The following is an 18993-nucleotide window of genomic DNA, read 5'->3' on the forward strand; positions in this document are numbered from 1 at the left end:
CTCGTTTTTGCCAACTATCATCGCCCGTACATGCTGGTCAACTTGACGATCCCATCAGGTTCAGCATGCACGGGGATGATGGATGTGCCTGGACTGAACGAGTGAACGTTCCGTCCAGGAACATCACTAGACATACAAATGACAGCACGATTTCAAAGTCGTAATCGTTCTCTCGTTTGTATGTCTATAAGTGGATACGCACCTTTAGGGTTTTATCCTCCCCATTAAAAGCACCATGGGGTATATGTAATAGGCTGTGGACTTCAAGCATCGGCAAGTTACGTGCGAGACTGCCTGATGGTTTAAAGTAGCAGTCATTTAAAAGGCAAAACCAGGTTGATTTTGCCTTCTAAATGACTGCTACTTTAAAACATCAGGCAGTCTCGCACGGAACTCGTCGATGCCTGCAGTCCACAGCTTATTGTATATACCCCATTTGTCTAATCAGCACACTGAAGATCAATTGCAAAAGTGCAAAAACAGCAAGCTTTTCTGTCTGTGCATGTGTGTCTGCTTGTTTTCCCCTTCCCACTCATTGGTGGTTGACTTAGCGCCGCCATTTGCAAGTGCCCCAAAATCAATCAGTGCCTACTTTATTGTGATTCATTTAGCCACATAGTAGAAACAGTAAAAAAAAAATAAAAAAAAAATACTCCAATGCCTTGACAACTAGGACTTTAGGACCATCCTGTCTGCTCAGTTCAACTAAGAACGTTCTATATATCTCAAAATCCATTTTACAAGTGGTTATTGTCTCATTTACCTTTGTGGCATTATGATACCAGGCAGTCAGTGAGGCCATGGAGCAGTTCATCTTCCTCTGAGAGATGTTAGCACAGTCATCCTCTTCATCAAGGTCCACACTGCATCCCATAAGCTTTGAGAGGAGCTTCTGAAGCAGCTGTTTTATCCCTGGCAAGATGAGGACAGGTTGTATCTACTATAGGGCTCACAAACGTGGTCCTCAAGGCTCCCCAACAGTTCAGGTTTTAGAGATATCTATGCTTGACAACAGCTGACTTAATTAGTGCCTATGTCAATTTGATTTAACCATGTGTGCCCAACATTGGGGCAGATTCATGGGGCAGGATTTACCCCGCGACTAATTACTGGCCTAAATTCCCACGGTGCAGGGAAAAGCTATTCAATTAAATAGCCTTTTTCCCGCGCCGTAAAATCGGCACTCGTAACTGCGGAATCAATGTGTTTTTTTTCCTCACGCGCGAGGTCAATATAGTCGTTTGGACACGGATTTTACCTCGCACCTACATGAGATGCGAGCTAAAAGTCCGTCAGCGGGGACTTGGTCCCGAGGACTCCCGCACGAGGAGTCCCCGCCAAATGAATAGGTCCAGCGTGGCAATTAGCCATGGGGTAAATCCCGCGGCTAACTGAATCTGCCCCTAAGTATCTCTCTAAAACCTGAACTGTTGGGGTGCCTTGAAGACCACGTTTGGGAACCTCTGTACTAAAAGATGTCAATGCATACTCCAGTCACAGCATTACAGATTAGTACTGTTCAATCATGTACAACTCAACTTTGTTACACGTGTGACATATCTGAGCAAATAAAACAGCTGTCTAATGTCTGGATTCTGCCATATATGGCAATATCTAAAAACAAAATAAAAAGGATGATGTTACCTTGGTATGAGGCCAGTTAGTCATTATCTGCTCCGTAACCATGACACTGCTATAGTATATGCTGCCGGTACTACTCTACCATTAATACCATAATAACAGGAAGCACCCTAAAAGACATCACCCGTCATACGTTTCACTACTGCTTGTTGACAGGTCATATGGAACTTTAAATCAATGATTACTTTCTGGTATTGGTCATTTTTCTTCTGACCATAAGTTGCTATCTGGTAAAGAATGCTTAACAAAGTACGTTCATGTTGACAGTTCTGTGGAGAAACCCGTAAAACCTTCCAATTATGGCAATAAGAGATATGAACTTTAAAAAGTCACAGTAGGAAATATTCTAAAAACAGAACTATATGAAAAACTAAAAATTCAACATTATTCTTCATGAACAAAAAATAACTAGCTGGTTGCATTTTAAATTCCATTTTTCAGGAATTAAGTATTTGCCTTCCAAAGACAACAAATGTTCTGTAGAGCCAGACTTAGGAAACGTGCACTCAGAAGGGCAAATAAGCAGATTTTCTCTTTTCGATGTGCATTCAGGAAATCTCCAGCTACAATATAGAAATATCTACATAAGCTCAGGAACTGGTAAAACCCATGACAAATGCTGGGACATAATGCTCTGTGAATCACATTGGCTTCAAAGAAAACAATTTAAAAGTATAAAATCACATTTTTCACTTAGATCTGCAATGATAGTAACTATTTAACAGTAAAGACACTTATGAATCTATTAGTAAATCTAATGCATATTCCACATATTATAGGAACTAATGTATAGGTTAGGTAGTTCTGCAATCAGTTGGAGTCTCTATATGACAGCTACTTTTGATGGTCTAAAACAGTTTAGCTGTAGGGCTACATCTATGCAGTTCATGTATTTAATTATTAACAAAACCTATGGAATAAAGAAAACATGGATTTAATGGATAATGCTGTATGTAAATTTCAACCCAAACAACTGGAGAAGGGTCAGGATCACTACCCCTACTGTTACTGCAGCTCACACAGCACCCTGCAGTTTGTAAAGGGCGCAGCCCTGCACCTTTGTGACCTCTGATCATTTACCCATATGTGGGTGCTAGTACTATCATCCAGCACTGATGTCATTATGACAGTGCAGATCCTAGCCATGGCTTTTCATAAAATAGAGGAGCCTGGACACTTCCTAGGAAACTACATAGACATTCATGTTTCATTATATTGTACGAATGAAGGGATAAAACATGTTCCTACCTGGGCATTCCTTGGCTTGCAATAAGACTACAAATGGAGTTACATGATCATTAAGGACATCTGTGAGGCTGTTAAAAGTTAGTTCATGGTCAGTAACATTGACGCCTAGGAAAGAGGAAATATGGCATCATATTATTTACTTATTTAGCGCCATATATATTCAGTTGTGCTTTACGTTAATATTACGCATAACAATATCAGTCTAAGCACAATGCATTTTAGCTAGTAACAACAATTAAAGATAAAAATGTGTACAGAGGAAAGTTTATGGATCCACAGACTAGAGAGGTTTATCACATGTGTAAGTACACCAGAAAATGTAATTCTTTTTTTTAAAGTAGCAGTTTGAGTGCCCTAACCAGGATTTTAGACGATTTAGCAACATGGCTAAGTCCAGTGCAATGACAGCGATAATTAATGGGCACCCAGCCCAATTAAATTGCAACACTGGGCGCCCATTACTTATCGCCACCCAGAAAACAATTGAATCGCCCCCTAAAAGTTCCACTCGAATTTCATTAATCAGAGGAACACTTTTCTTAATCCATTTACTCAGAATTGTTTTCTATGTCACAGTAACGGCATCAGAGTGAGAATGGGTAAAAAATGAGCAACACTGTACTCCAAGGGGTCAATCCTATTATGTGCGAAAGATTTGAGTTGCCGTTGAAACGGCATTAAAATGCTGGCAACGGACTGGCACCATGCACCCTTTGCGGCCCGCTCTGAGCACGAATTCACTGAATTTTGCTCAGAGCCCTACAGGGCTGCAAGCAAAATTCAGAAAATCCGGGCTGCCGTATCATGTGGCCATTGCCGCAATGACTCGCACTGGTGAGGTCATTGCGGCTAATAGGATTGACCCCCAAGTTCCAAACACTGAAATAGGCAGACAACCAAGAAATAGGAGATAAAGAGCTGAAGATGGAATGTGTCATTGATGAATTGTATAACTTTGTACCAGAAACGCAGAACCTTTGAGCACGACCACAGGTTGTGAATAAGATCTGCTGATGCGGTGTGGCACTTTGAGCAGTGACTATTTCCCCCTGGGAACATAGACTGAAATGCCAAAAGTCATGGTATAGCAGTATGTAAAGGTAATTGTAAGTGGCGCTGCCATACTGTGATGTCTTGGAAATGCCCAGACCTGCATCAGTTGTAACATTACATCTCGTGAGTCAGTTTAAACACCATCTAGGCTGCTCATGGAAGGCGACGTGGAAGTTCGAATGGGGCAAGACAGTGGGTGTCCTACGAATGGGACATTCCATTTCTAAAGTTGTGCAGACGTTCAACATTCCTCGAGCTACGGTGTAATGTGTGTACAGGGAATACCTCATGGAAAGCATTACCACCCTCCATGGACAGCGCAGTGGCCGACCACGGGTGCTTAATGATCTTGACCAGTGGCATCTGGCCAGAATTGGCAGTGGTAACAGACAAGCGACACTGGCTCAAATCACATCCACATTCGATGCAGGAGGTACCAGACACATATCCTGCATGTCAGAGCAGCGCTCTTAGGCTTGCATGGGATATGGGAGAAGAAGATCCACCACAGTGTCTCGGGTAATACTACGACACAGTGCCTCACCTGGGCTTGTAACATAACTAATAAGACCCTGGATGACTGGCAACATGTGGTGTGGCCGATTAGTTACGATTCCAGTTAAATTCGGCTGATGGTAAAGTTCGGGTATTGTGCAGACCCCATGAGGCCATGTTGTCAACAAGGCACCGTTCAGTCTAGTGGTGGTTACATAATGGTGTGGGAGTGTGTTCACTTGGCATGGGTTGGGTCTACTGAACACGTAATTGACCGGTTACCGCTTTGTTGCATTGCTTGATGACCATTTGCAGCCCTTCATGGACTTTATGTACCCCCAACAACTATGGAATTTTCCAAAAGGATAATGCAACTCGTCATGGGCCTCAAGTCGTCCAGACTTAGCTCGAGGAGCATTCGGGAGAGTTCTGCACTTTTCCAGAGGCAAAACCAGCGGCGGAAACTGCACCATGCGAAAAGTCCGGGACTTTTTGCCGGCAATTGAATACGGCCCTTAGTCGGGCAATACTAGGCATCTATCCCCTGACTTTTGATACTTTAGTGTATGTACCTATTGTGCTTGTGAGACGTTTGCTCTGTGGAAGGACTTTAAGTGCAGCTTAGATGAACCAGAGTTTTTAATACTTTATCACTTTGAGGAAGCAAAGCAGAGATCCTAGGGTAATCAGGCAAATCTTTGAAGCATGCTAAATATAAGGAATGCTATAATTTATTTGGGTCCCTAGCTATCAAGTGTGGGTAAATATATTTAATATGAACTGTTCTTGTTTTTTTAAGGGAAAGGGGAATATTAAACTGGTCTCCCAGTTGTTGAAAAGATAGAATAAAACCCTAATGGTCAAAATAAATAAAAAAAATTACAGAGATGGCCCTCAAACCCCTTCACATCCATTCTAGAAACCAGACATTAAAGGAAAATCAGGATTGCCCCAGGAATTTCCTGTTAATAGCTATCCAGGCAGCATAAAGAATAAATGATTCTGTGTGTGGAAGTATAAGTGCCTGTCTCAAGAGGAACAATGCAGCCATAGCATAGGGAGAAAACAGCGCCTCCTCCAAAGGCGCTGTAGCCGACATCCCGGCGGTCGGAATGCCAGCGCCGGAAACCCGACAGCAGTCTGAATCCTGGCACCAGGATCCCGATGGTAAGTAATAGGGTTAAGGGGAAAATTAGGGTTATGGTTAGGCACTAAATGGATGGTTAGGATTAGGCCTGCAGGGGAAAGGGGGGTTAGGCTAGGCATAGCATATGTACAAAATCGGGAAGTCTGAGGAGTAACACACTTTTAAGTAGAGCTATTCTACCGTGAAGAAAGAGCGGAAGATGTAACCAGTTATGACAAAACTTTATGAATAATATGGTGCAAACTTTTATTTATATAAGTTGAGTAAATGAACTGGGATATGAATCCCAAGGTATTTCAAAAATTGACAATAATATTAAACTGTGATAATATAGGCAATATAAGAAATGGTCTACAGTCAAAGGGAGGATCATGCAAATTAACCAAAGAGTGCAATGAAATTCATCATAGCAAGGAGTGAGGTGGCTGGGTTAGAAATCAATAACGTTGTATCATCGACAAATAAGGAGACCTAAGGGTTTATGTACTAAGCTTTGGAGAAAAATAAAGTACTGACCAATTAGCGCCTGTCTTTTTATAGGCTGTGTTTGAAAAATGAAAGTTAGGAACTGTTTGGTTGATAGTTTCTCTCTCTCCAAGGCTTAGTACATACATAGACAACTTAATCCTGGAAAGCCAATCTGTATACCAGAGAATAAGGTTTGACAAAATAAGAAAATAACTACTGTATGTAACGCAAACAGTAAAAGGGAAAATTCTTGTGGGTTTCTCGTTGGATGAGACAGGGAGAGGATCCTTTGACTAGGATCTAAGAAGCAGGGAGCCGAATAAACGGTTTGGTTTCCCTCTACAATGTATTAAAATTATACAAACTGCTGGAGGGACTCAAAGGTGATCCCAAACTACCCAAACTTCTCTGCATCAAGCGACAACTAAAAGCTGGGATCACCTCCACCCCACAGTATAGGAAATGGCTGCCAGTACTTTATGGATGTTTGTGATGAAGTGCCTCTCATATAAACCACAACTGGTCTGGTTAGACAACACTAGAAAGGATTAATTTGAGGCATTCTGCTAATATTTTTGTATAAACATTGAATTTCAGAGTTGAAGAAATTATTGATATTTTTAAATGTTTTTTTGCATGTAATTTATACCCAAGACCATCCTGATATGGCCTATAGGGAAGCGTTCTGGAAGGATTTGATTCTACCACAATTGTCTGCATAACAAATTTCTTTATTGGAACCTATTACTGTGGAGGAGGTTGACGCAGTGATAAAAAAGGCAAAGCCCCTTATAGCAATCCGTATTAAGCAAAGATTTTAGACGGTATGAGAAAGGCAAGTCAGGGTCACGGCCAGGTTAGGGAGTACCTTTATTGTAACTCTGTTAAAGTGGAATAGTATAACATCATCAGCAAAGAAAGCATTAACAAAAAGGTTGAGGGGAGCAGCATTTTGGGTTTTAGAATGGTCATCAGGGCCTGGTACTTTAAGGGGCTTTGCCTTTTTTATCACTGCGTCAACCTCCTCCACACTAATAGGTTCCAACAAAGAAATTTGTTATGCAGACAATTGTGGTAGAATCAAATCCTTCCAGAACGCTTCCCTATAGGCCATATCAGGATGGTCTTGGGTATAAAGTACATGCAAAAAAACATTTAAAAATATCAACAATTTCTTCAACTCTGAAATTCAATGTTCCTGTGAGAGCTATAAGAGTCTTAACATCCACTAAGGATCTACTATCACGGAGCAAATTCGTAAGTAAACGGACCGATTTACTACCATGTTTATGAAACATACCTGCCCCTAGAAATATATTTGTCTCCCAACTGAGTATTGATATTGTTGTAGTGATTTTTGGCTTAACATCCACTGAGGATCTACTATCACGGAGCAAATTCGTAAGTAAACGGACCGATTTACTACCATGTTTATGAAACATACCTGCCCCTAGAAATATATTTGTCTCCCAACTGAGTATTGATATTGTTGTAGTGATTTTTGGCTGCCTTATATGCTTGAATAGAAGAAGGGATGGAAAGGGATGGGGTAGATTTCATAGACTGATAAGAGGCTGTTAAAACTTGCTAAAACTCTTAAAGGGAAGCAGCAAAATCTTTTTTTTTTCAATTTGGAAGTATAGGAAAGCATAGTACTTTGGAGACAATTTAGCTGCTAGCCAGTACAGTAAAGGGTTATTGCGTGAGACATATTAGAAAATGCAAAGGCATCCCAGGCCGCCGATAACTTTTTTGAAGTTAAGTCGGCTAAGGTCATCAGGAACCTCAATTGTTCCATAGTATTAACAGCACTACTAATGGTACTATAATGGACACTACTGAGGAGGAAAGGGATCTAGGAGTCACTGTTTCAGGTGACTTAAAGGTAAGTAAGAAATGTAACAAAGCAATCAGAAAGTCAAGTCAGATGATTAGCTGCATAGGGAGAGGAATCAGTAGCAGAAAAAAAAAAAAGTAATAATACCACTGTATAGGTCATTGGTCCGGCCTCATCTAGAATACTCTGTTTAGTTCTAGCGACCATAAAGAGGACATGCAGTGAAACTGGAGGGAAGATGGTTCAGAAGAAGTTTGAGAAAAAAATACGTTACAGACAGGGTCGTAGATAAGTGGAATAGCCTTCCATCAGAGTTGGTAGAAGCTAAAGGCCCCTACACACTAGATGATATCTTGAATGATTTGGCCGATTCAGACGCATCAGAACGACAAATCGCTCAAATCATACAGTATGTATGAACGATGCCCATCGCATTCTCAGATCTTTTGTACAAGAACTGAGGATGCCTCTAGCGATGCCATGCTGCCTAATGCAGCATGGTCCCTGCTACCCCCTGCTGTCGCTCTGTTGCTACCAGCATCGGCAAGTGTGTATGCACTTGTCGATGCCGGCACCCACGCCAGGTCCCGTCACTCAAAAGGTCGCGTTGGGTACACATTGTCTATTCTGTTCCCAGTTTAAGACAGTAGAGCAATTTAAACATGCTTGGGCTAGACAAAAGAATATCCTTACAAAAAACCAAGGCTCAAATAGGGTTTGAGGTTACCTTAAGGTTAAAAACAAGAGATATGGTAAGAACTTACCTTTGTTATCTCTGTTTCTACGAAGTCCATAGGGTCCACAGGGTGACCTTGGGGTATAGCTGGATCCTGGATCCTCGGGCACCACGGAGTTAAAGCTTTTAGCTGCTCCCAGGATGCACTTGGGTCCAACCTCCCCTATACCCCGCCCCCGAGCCACAGGCACCTCAGTTGGTAAGCAGCCCAGGCCGGAGGAGGAGACGAAACAGAGAGAAGGAAGACTGGAACACACAAGAACCATACTCACAGAAATGGGAGACGGAAAACCGGTGACCAGTCACAGAGCCCATATGAAGCCAGGTGCGTCAGGGCGGGTGCCCTGTGGACCCTATGGACTTCGTAGAAACAGAGATAACAAAGGTAAGTTCTTACCATATCTCTTGTTTTCTACTTCAGGGTCCATAGGGGTCCACAGGGTGACCTTGGGGATGTCCCAAAGCAGTCCAACTAAGGGCGGGGACGCTCCTGTGCTGATAGGAGAACCCGGCGCCCAAAGGATGCATCCTGAGAGGCAAAGGTGTCAAACGCATAGAACCTCAAAAAGGTCTGAATGGAAGACCAGGTGGCCGCCTTACAGAGCTGAACAGCAGAGGCGCCACGGCTAGCAGCCCAAGAAGGGCCCACGGACCGAGTGGAATGAGCCTTAACCGAGGCTGGAACAGGTAAACCCTCCTGCATATAAGCCTCAATAATAACAGAACGAAGCCAACGGGCTAGAGTCTGTTTGTTGGCAGGCCAACCCCTCTTGTGAAAACCAAAGAGGATAAACAAAGAATCCGACTTCCTCACAGAACTAGTCCGGTCCACATAAACCTGGAGTGCCCTTACAACGTCTAAGGAAGTCTCCCCAGCCGAAAGATCAGGTGACTGAAAGGCTGGTACAACAATTTCCTGATTAATGTGGAACCTGGAAACCACCTTAGGCAGGAAATCAGGACGAGTGCGAAGCACCGCTCTGTCCTGATGAAAAATCAGAAAAGGGGGACGACAAGAAAGCGCCCCCAAATCTGAAACCCTCCTGGCAGAAGCAATTGCCAAGAGGAAAACAGTTTTAAAAGTTAGCCACTTGAGCTCCACTGACTCCAAGGGCTCAAAAGGAGGAACCTGTAAGGCCCTAAGAACCACCGTCAAATCCCACGGGGCCACAGGTGGCACAAAGGGAGGCTGGATTCTCAAAACACCCTGGAAAAAGGTGTGTACGTCCGGCATAGCAGCGATCCTGCGCTGGAACCACACCGACAGACCAGACACGTGTACCTTCAGTGAAGAAAGACGTAATCCTAAGTCCAAACCGGACTGAAGGAAAGCCAGAATACGCGAAACTCGGAACACCTGGGGATCATAGTTTCTGGCCTCGCACCACTGAAAGTAAGTGTGCCACACTCTGTGATAGATCCTCGCGGAAGCAGGCTTGCGCGCCCTCAGCCTGGTGGTAATAACGGAGCTAGAAAAGCCCCGAGACCTCAGGACGGCTGTCTCAAGAGCCACGCCGTCAAAGATAGTCGACCCAGATCCGGGTGAAGACAGGGCCCCTGAGACAACAGGTCCCGCCGTTGAGGTAGGAGGTACGGAGCGTCGATGGACAGGCTCCGCAGATCGGAGTACCACGGCCTTCTGGGCCACGCTGGGGCCACCAGGATCAGTGTGCCTCCGTCCTGTTTGAACTTGCGCAGGACCCGAGGCAGCAGAGATATCGGAGGGAACAAGTAAGCCAGTTGAAACAGCCATTTCACCGACAGCGCGTCTATCAGACTTGCGCCTGCGTCCCTTGTCCTTGACCCGTACACAGGCAGCTTGTGATTGTAACGGGATGCCATCAGGTCCAGTTCTGGCAGCCCCCACTTGTCCACGAGTAGTTGGAATACCTCTGGATGAAGCGACCATTCCCCGGGATGCACATCGTAACGGCTGAGGAAGTCTGCCTCCCAATTGAGGACTCCTGGGATGAAAACTGCCGAGAGAGCTGGAAGATAGCGCTCCGCCCAAGCCAGGACGCGGGACACCTCCGACATCGCAGCTCGACTGCGAGTCCCTCCCTGGTGATTGATGTACGCCACCGTGGTGGCGTTGTCTGACTGCACCTGAACGGCCCTTCCGTGAAGAGCGGTGCCGGACGACTGCAGGGCTCTGTATACTGCCCGCAGTTCCAGGATGTTGATGGGAAGAATCGCTTCCTCCCCCGACCAACGACCCTGAAGTGACAAGGAGCCTGTCACCGCCCCCCAACCCCGGAGACTGGCATCTGTCGTGAGCAGAACCCATCCCGGGATCCAAAAGGGGCGCCCCTCCAGGAGATGCGCTGTCTGCAGCCACCAGGCTAGGGACAGACGCACCTCCGAGGACAACACCAGCATCTGAGAGCGGATCCTGTGCGGCAATCCGTTCCATTCTGAAAGAATCAGCCCCTGCAGGGGCCTGGAATGGAACTGGGCAAACTCCACCATGTCGAATGCCGACACCATGGACCCCAAAACTCTCATCGCTGAGTGCACCGACACTCTGCCACTGCTCAGACAACTGTGAATCCGCAGCTGTAAGGAGGAGACCTTCTCTGGAGTCAGAAAAATCCGTTGCTGACGAGAGTCCAGCAGGGCCCCCAAATGAACCATCCGTTGTGATGGGATGAGGGAGGATTTCTTCCAGTTGATCAACCAGCCGTGCGCCTGTAGACAAGCGACCGTCAGGTGGAGATGCTGGATCAGTACCTCCGGGGAGCTTGCCAGCAAGAGGAGGTCGTCTAGATACGGTAGCAACCGTATCCCCTGGCTCCGAAGGTGAGCCGCCATGACCGCCATACCCTTGGTGCCGTGGAGAGACCAAAGGGTAGAGCCCTGAATTGGTAGTGGTTGTGGAGAATAGCAAAGCGCAGAAACCGTTGGTGCGATGTTGCTATAGGCACATGGAGGTAGGCGTCCTGGATATCCAGGGAGACCATATAATCCCCCGGTTCCATCGCCAGTATGATGGAACGCAAAGTTTCCATCCTGAATTTGGGAACCCTGAGAAACCTGTTCAGGGACTTCAAATTGAGGATGGGGCGATGAGAGCCATTGGGTTTCTGCACCTGAAACAGCGTAGAGTAATACCCCATCCCACGTTGAGACTGTGGTACGGGTATAATGACCCCCGCCGTCAGCAAGGCCTCTATGGCTTCCTGAACCTGCAAGGCCTTGGTTTTGTCCTGAGAAGGACTTGTGCAAAAAAACTGGCAAGGCGGCCTGTGCCGAAAAGACAGGGCGTACCCCTGGGAGACCACTTCTCGCACCCAGGCATCCGTGGTGGTATTGTGCCAGCACTGGGCGAATTGAAGAAGTCGGCCTCCCACTCTGGGGTCCCCCAGAGGGAGGCCCGTCCCATCACGCAGAAGGCTTATCTTCTGGCTTGGAAGAAGGGCGCCTAGCACTCCAGGCTTGCTTCTTTGGCTTTGAGGCGGTCTTGGGTGCGGACTGCCTCGGGAAGGACTGACCCTTTGCCTTGCCCTGAACCCGAAAGGAACGAAACGCCGAGCTCCGGACCTTAGCAGGTGTAGTAGCTGAAGGGAGGAAGGCTGACTTGGATTTTGCCAGGGTATCTACTATTTTGTCCAGGTCCGGACCAAATAGTAATTCCCCATTAAAAGGTAAGGCCTCCAAGCCTTTCTTTGAATCCGCGTCTGCTCTCCAAGACCGCAACCACAAGGATCTACGAGCAGACACTGCTGCCGACGAAACCCTAGAGGTCAACAGGCTAGCATCCAAAGATGCTTCTCCAATGTAGGAGGCGGCATCTCTCATCTGTCCTAACAACGCCCTCTGGACGTCCGGAGATTCATCCGTAAACGTGTCCTCCAAGGCGTTGGCCCACCCCTCAATGGCCTTGGCCACCCAGGAGATGGCCATGGACGGCCGGGCTACAGCCCCTGAGAGAGAATAAATAGACTTTAGACAAGTCTCCACCTTCCTGTCCGTAGGATCCTTCAGCGAGGATATAGATGGCAATGGCAAAGTAGCACTCCTGATGAGGCGTGTTACATGGGAATCGACTGCAGGCGGAGTTTCCCATTTCTTACAATGCGCTTCCGGGAATGGATAATTGGACGCCAAGCGTTTCTGTGGCAGGAAACGCTTACTGGGCGTCTGCCAGGCCACCGCCATGTGATCAGTCAACTGATCAGACAAGGGGAACGCTGTAGAAGTAACCTTAGCCTTTTTAAAACTAGGATACCTTGACTTGGGAGCGGGTGCCTCATCCTCAATCAGAAGAATAGCCCGCACCGCCTTAACCAGAGCCCGCACATTGATGGAAGACTTAGTGTCTACCTCCTGGACTGAGGCATCTGAGGCTGAGTCATCCTGTACCTCACCATCATCCGAGAACCCCTCAGAATCCGAAAGATGCGCAGCCTGTGCCATGACTGAGCGTTTAGACGCCCTGGAGGGCACGTCACTGCGCAACATCGACTGAAAAGCCGAAGATGCTGCCGCCAAATCTTGGACAGTGTGGGAAAGCGCATCCACCCAGGGTGGAGGAGCTGTCACAGGAGCCTGAAACGGCACCACAGCCGGCTGTGCCACAGGGGTGGACTGAATATACATTGGCAACCCCGCATAGGGACCAACAGGCTGAGACCCCGGGGGAGTCTGCAATAATTGTGGGACACCCGGGGAATGGGGGATGGCAGGCTGGGGCAACGCCCTAGTAGGGGCGGCAGTCGGGACCGACAGACGGTCCGCGATGGACACCAGCACCTGGGAAAACATCGCCCATGGTGGCTCCTGCGAAATGGGAGGTTTAGACGTACCAGGGACCGCCTGGCACCGTCCGCACAGGCCATCCTGTGACAAATCCTCCCTATCCACTCCTGCAGAACAGCGCCTGCAGGAGAACAATACCGGAGCCCCGGAGTGCTCAATCTCCTCCTCAGACATGACTTAGGAAGAAAACGTGCGCACTCACCAGTGTGCTGAACAACAGCCCACAATATGGCACCGTGTAGCACACAACTGTATGTGACGGACCTCACAAATACGTGATCTATATAGGTGAGGTCAGTAGAAACACCCTTCCCCCGCACACCTGTAGGGCTTGTAGGAGAAGGAAAGGGATAGGTACAGGCTGACAGTAAGTAGAAAAAAGACACAGACAGGCAGCACTAGCAAAAGTCACATACCATGCAGGAAGATATACTCACTGCACCTTTCCACTACAATCAACCTCCCAGATTCAGTGTCTGGGAGGGCTATAGCGCTGTGTACACTGTCCTTGTCGGGGGAGAGGTACACAGGGGGACCGGTCCGCGTGCTCCCTGAGAGTATCCACGCTGCCAGTAGGAAAATGGCCGCTGGAGACCTCAGAGGAGGAGTGGCCGAGTAGCTGCAGCTCAGCGACGCCAGACTCCGAGCTGAAAGGCGCGCTGAGCTGAGGGGAGGAGCCGCTGACAGGGAAGGCTTCCTCCCCTGGCTAGCATATTAACCCCCGGGTTGCCGGCATCCCGCTTGCCACGATATTAACCCTGGTGGTCTAGTGGTCTGGCGGGGTATGCCTCCGCTGGAGGGGGGGCCCGCCGCCACCGCTAGCGCCCCCGGTCTGTCCCCTAGACCGGGGGCATGGGACTGCATTTAAAAGGAACCCGCGCACCGCCGCTAATCAGCGGTGCGCGGCTTACCTGATCTCCCCGGCGTCTTCCGGCAGCAGTCCCGGGGGAAGCCAGAGTCCGGCTAGTACAGACTCTGGCTTCCCCCGCCGCGATCCCCAGTTCAGTGCTGGCGTCGCGGCGCCAGCAGGGAGAAGGAGCGGCAGCGTGGGCGTCTGTACAGACAGCCCAGCGCTGCTGCTCTAGAGAAAAAACTAATAGTAAAAAATAAATAAATTTAACTAAGTTAAATAAAAAATTAAAAGCTTTAGGGGGCTGCTCCTGCAGCCCACCCCGCAGGGTGACCCGACTCCGGCCGGGCACCATCTAAAACTGAGGTGCCTGTGGCTCGGGGGCGGGGTATAGGGGAGGTTGGACCCAAGTGCATCCTGGGAGCAGCTAAAAGCTTTAACTCCGTGGTGCCCGAGGATCCAGGATCCAGCTATACCCCAAGGTCACCCTGTGGACCCCTATGGACCCTGAAGTAGAAAGTAAGTTAAAAAGAGACAGACTAGATGGGCCAAGTGGCTCTTATCTGCCGTCAAATTCTATATTTCCATGAGCCGGAGGTACTAAGAGTCAGATTAGATAGCCATATGGGAGTATGGTTGCACACTAGAATGGGATCAATAACAGTATCTATAACTTGCGTGACTAAGGTAGTAGGGTGTTGAAGGTGAGAAGTAAGTATGATAAGATGAGGGCCCAGCGGAACTCTGGCCTGTAGTATCTCCGTATGAGCCGAGGGCTGGAGCCGATTTAAAGCAGGGGAGGCAAAGTTGTCACTGTTCTCTAGGTGACAGGAGCCAAACGTGTTGCCGCGAAGGCCATGATTTCTGGCACCACTATGGTGGGATCAAAGGAGAGGCCGAGCACCTAGGTCTCGGGGGTCTGTTTGGTGAAGTGACAGTTCTGGTGACAGGTTCGCCACGAAAGGCAGGGTGGCAAGGCTTTTGCAGGTAGACAGCAGTTAAGCTGTGCGGAGCATCCAAGCTATGCCACAAAATGAGTTAAAGTCTAGTGAGTGTATAAAATAGGTCAAATAGAAGGGTTATTTAATTCAGCTAGTTGCAGTCATATATACAGCACTAATTTATAACAATAAAACAAGAATGGAAACAATGCTTTTATTAACAAGCTGTAACTGCAACATAAAGACACTATGAATATCCATGCATTTTATAAATGTACATCAGCTTTGCAGCACTTTACACACTAATTAGATACAAGGTATTTATTAATGATAAGTTTATTAGAAAACACTATAATGTAGCAATTGTGATATTTTATTTTTTTTCTTTAATCAAAGTTTTTGCTCTATACAGAAAGTGTACATGGGCCTATGTAATGTTTGACGTATATCTGACTGGAATTTCCTGTTCTCAATCATACTAGTGAATTTAAACATTGTATGTTCATATTAAAAAACCAGGGGAAGTCTTTACACATGCAGTGTTTGTTGTTTGTGAAGACCACATATAATTATTCTATGCCCAGTCTTCAGTATCCTGGATCTGATCATCTAGACCAGACGCTACATAAGCAAATCGTACTAGCATGTAAGATGTAAAGACTCAATATACAAGAAAAAGCTTTAAGCTGGGCATCCACTATACAATTTTCTGTCAGATATCTGTCCAATCTGGCTGGTTGGAATGAAAACCTGGTATTGTATCGGAGAAAATGACAATTGTCCATTTGCTCACAAATACTGGAAAATAGCCAAAAATGGTTGTTCAGACAAAAGTGGTTAAAACACACAAATTTAACCAATTTGAACAATTTTTTTGTCCTATTCTCAGTGTTTAAAACCATATGATCGACTGTCATTTGCTCCCATACATTACCAGGTTTTCATTCCAACCAGCCAGATTGGACAGATATCTGACAGAAAATTGTATAGTGGGTGCCCAGCTTAAAGTTTATCACTGGAAATCTTTAAATATTTAAACAGTCACATTTATAACAAACCAAACCCTGAGGACATTAGCACAATTTTAAAGTATTAGTCCAGCTAAGGGCATTCATGCAGTACATAGAGTATCTCCAGCAGTAAAGCACAGGTCCTAGTACTGCCAAAGTAATCTAATAATGCATGCTGGAACTGTTACATTTATACAGACATTCAGGAGGAAACTAAGGGGGTCATTCAGACCCACTCGCGAGCGGCAGTACGCTCGCAAGTGGGTCGATGTTCCCCACTGCGCATGCGCACGACGGAGGGAGCTCCGTCGTGCGCATACGCGAGACCCGGCGAGCGAAGGACTTTCCTTCGCTCGGAGTGTCTCATCAAAGGGGGCATGCTGTCGATGGTGACTGACAGCACGCCCCCTTTGGTGGGCGTGCCTGCCAGACGGAGGCGTTCCCAAGGAACCGCCTACTGTCTGAAGCCAGCCCCACTGACATCACTAGTGATGTCAGTGGGAGTGATTTTGGCTCTGATAGAGCCAAAATCACTCCTGGCCTTGCGGTTGGGAAACCCAACCACAGGCTTTCACTCGCAGTTCCGATGGTCGCGATGGTTAAGACCATCGCGACCATCTTTTTGCACGCTCGTATATGCTGTGGGTGGTGACCCACAGTTATACAAGCGTCCAGGAGGACGCTCCATTTTAATGGAGGTGGGCCCTGATTCAGAGCGAGCGCTCTGGTCAGAGCGTCCGGCTCTGAATCAGGGCCTAAAGCTTGAATCATTTGATAATGTCAATATGTAAAATAAACCCTGCAAGTATCCAATAATGAGGTTATCTCATCTGTCCCAATAGAGGCATATTATGGAGTTTTCAGTAGGGGGCAGATTTGTCTCCTGATTTAGTTCAAGCAGCAATTGTAAGATATACACAGGGTATCAGGAAAAGGACCCCCAGGGTATCAGGAAAAGGATCCCCACCAGACTTCAACCCAGATTAGTTTGTCTAGAAAGAAAAATGATTTTGAGTAGAGTTCCTTTTTTAATGGTGTGTTTACCAATGTGCAAAATGTGCTTTTAACTTGAGGAATATATAATTTAAAACATGAATATAGGATATCTGAAACTTACCAAGAAGAAGAGCTGCCGTAGGGATTTCACTAGACCTTACTCTGCAACTCCAGTCGTTCTTTTTGTCATGAAAATCTGAGTGAGATTTTTTTAAAAAGCATTCTAGATTGTCAAAAAGCTTTTTGTTCAGTTCTTCTTGCAGTTGCTGAAAGTAGACAAAAAAAAATGTTGTAAGGGCACAATAATATCAATTAACAAGTGTTGTGTGGAAGATATTAAAGCTCATTAGGTGACGATAATGAGCACATCTCCTGTGCCAGGATGACAGTACAACTAATATTCCTGTAAGGCCCTATGTTAGTGTCTGCATATCTTACTATCACTATGAACAAAAAAATTTTTGACAAAGTAAATGCATAGCACAACTACTTGAAGGTTCCTTCGTTGTGACACATACATGGCGTTTTATTATATCTGGTTAGGCAAACTGTGGTACTCCAGATGCTGTGGAGCCACACATACCAGCATGCCCTGCTGGTATGTGTAGTTCCACAGCATCTGGTGTCCCACAGGTTGCCTACTACTGGATACAGTATTAATCACTGGAATCAGGTAGATAATATTTTTAGTGAAGATGTCAATGATTTCACAAGAAGAATCGATGTTATGACAGTCGGAATTACTATTGTACTAAATTAGTATACTTATGGTGAAGTATAGCATTGGGTGTGAAATACCCCACATAGTTCGTCATGTTGATTTTTTCCACCTGGTGAACAGGAGAGTTAAAGCAAAAAAAAAAAGTTTCTAAACTCTAATGAGCCCTAATCATACTGATTTCTGATTCCATTTCCCATTAAACTGAATAATGTTACTACATAGAACATTCCAAACATTATTTTCTGTGTTTTTCTGAGGGAACAAGCAACATATTGACAAAACCAGAGTATATGAAGCAAAAATGTGCAGATAAAATCTTCCAGTAAAAATAATAATGCTACTTTGGAGTATATTTACTAAGGTGTGGGTTTTTAGAAGTGGTTTTGTTGCCCATAGCAACCAATCAGATTCTATCTATTACCTTCTAGAAGGTGCTAGATAAATGTTAAGTAGAATCTTATTTGTTGCTATGGGCAACAAAACCACTTCTAAAAACCCGCACCTTAGTAAATATACCCCTTTGACTTAGACATGTAAAGAAATAGTTTAATATGCAATAGTGTTTATATAAGTGTTCAGAGGCATACAGTGGATATGTATATAGCGAATACAGTATTGGCTACAGAACAGATAAATAAATAATGCAGAGGGTGGTTTATGGATTTACAGTGGCTGTGGCATGGTATTTGTCATGGTGATTATTAGGTTTATACAGTCAATGCAGGAGTAGAATAGAAGATATGGCAATAAATTTACAGTGGATGCAGTAGCGGCTACAAATATATATTTCATTTCACGTTTAAAAGGCTGATTTGGTAACTTTGATTGTAGCTGACCGAATCTGCAGCTCAAACAATGTTTCTGTCATGAAGTAAACAAAGTAGCAAGGAGTCATGAGGTTACTGGATGATTTTAAAGTCAGAGATTGGACAAGCTGTTTCAAAGAGAAACCAAATAGGAAGGATGACAGACTCTGCATTTAATTCAGCCCCTGTAAAAGGTGCCCATACACAGGGCTATTTGTATCAGATCCGATCTCGCATATGATTCCCTTGAAAATTCTTCCCTTCACATTCTGGGCCTGATTCAGAG

The 18993-nt window shown here is 45.8% G+C and overlaps 1 protein-coding gene across 2 annotated transcripts in view; it reads right to left on the reverse strand.

Moving 5' to 3' along the window:
* The window catches only part of ORC3 (origin recognition complex subunit 3), a 111613-nt gene that overhangs the window by 75224 nt on the left and 17396 nt on the right, over nucleotides 1–18993 (reverse strand). For both annotated transcript variants that reach the window (XM_088471907.1, XM_088471916.1), the window contains exons 5-7: nucleotides 17302–17446; nucleotides 2890–2994; nucleotides 764–912 (exon numbers count right to left, since the gene is read on the reverse strand). In XM_088471907.1, the coding sequence (XP_088328033.1) occupies nucleotides 764–912; nucleotides 2890–2994; nucleotides 17302–17446 (399 nt within the window). The remainder of the gene's footprint in view (nucleotides 1–763; nucleotides 913–2889; nucleotides 2995–17301; nucleotides 17447–18993) is intronic.

The sequence above is a fragment of the Taudactylus pleione genome, unplaced genomic scaffold (assembly GCF_031769625.1).
Source record: "Taudactylus pleione unplaced genomic scaffold, aTauple2 ptg000015l, whole genome shotgun sequence".
NCBI lineage: Eukaryota > Metazoa > Chordata > Amphibia > Anura > Myobatrachidae > Taudactylus > Taudactylus pleione.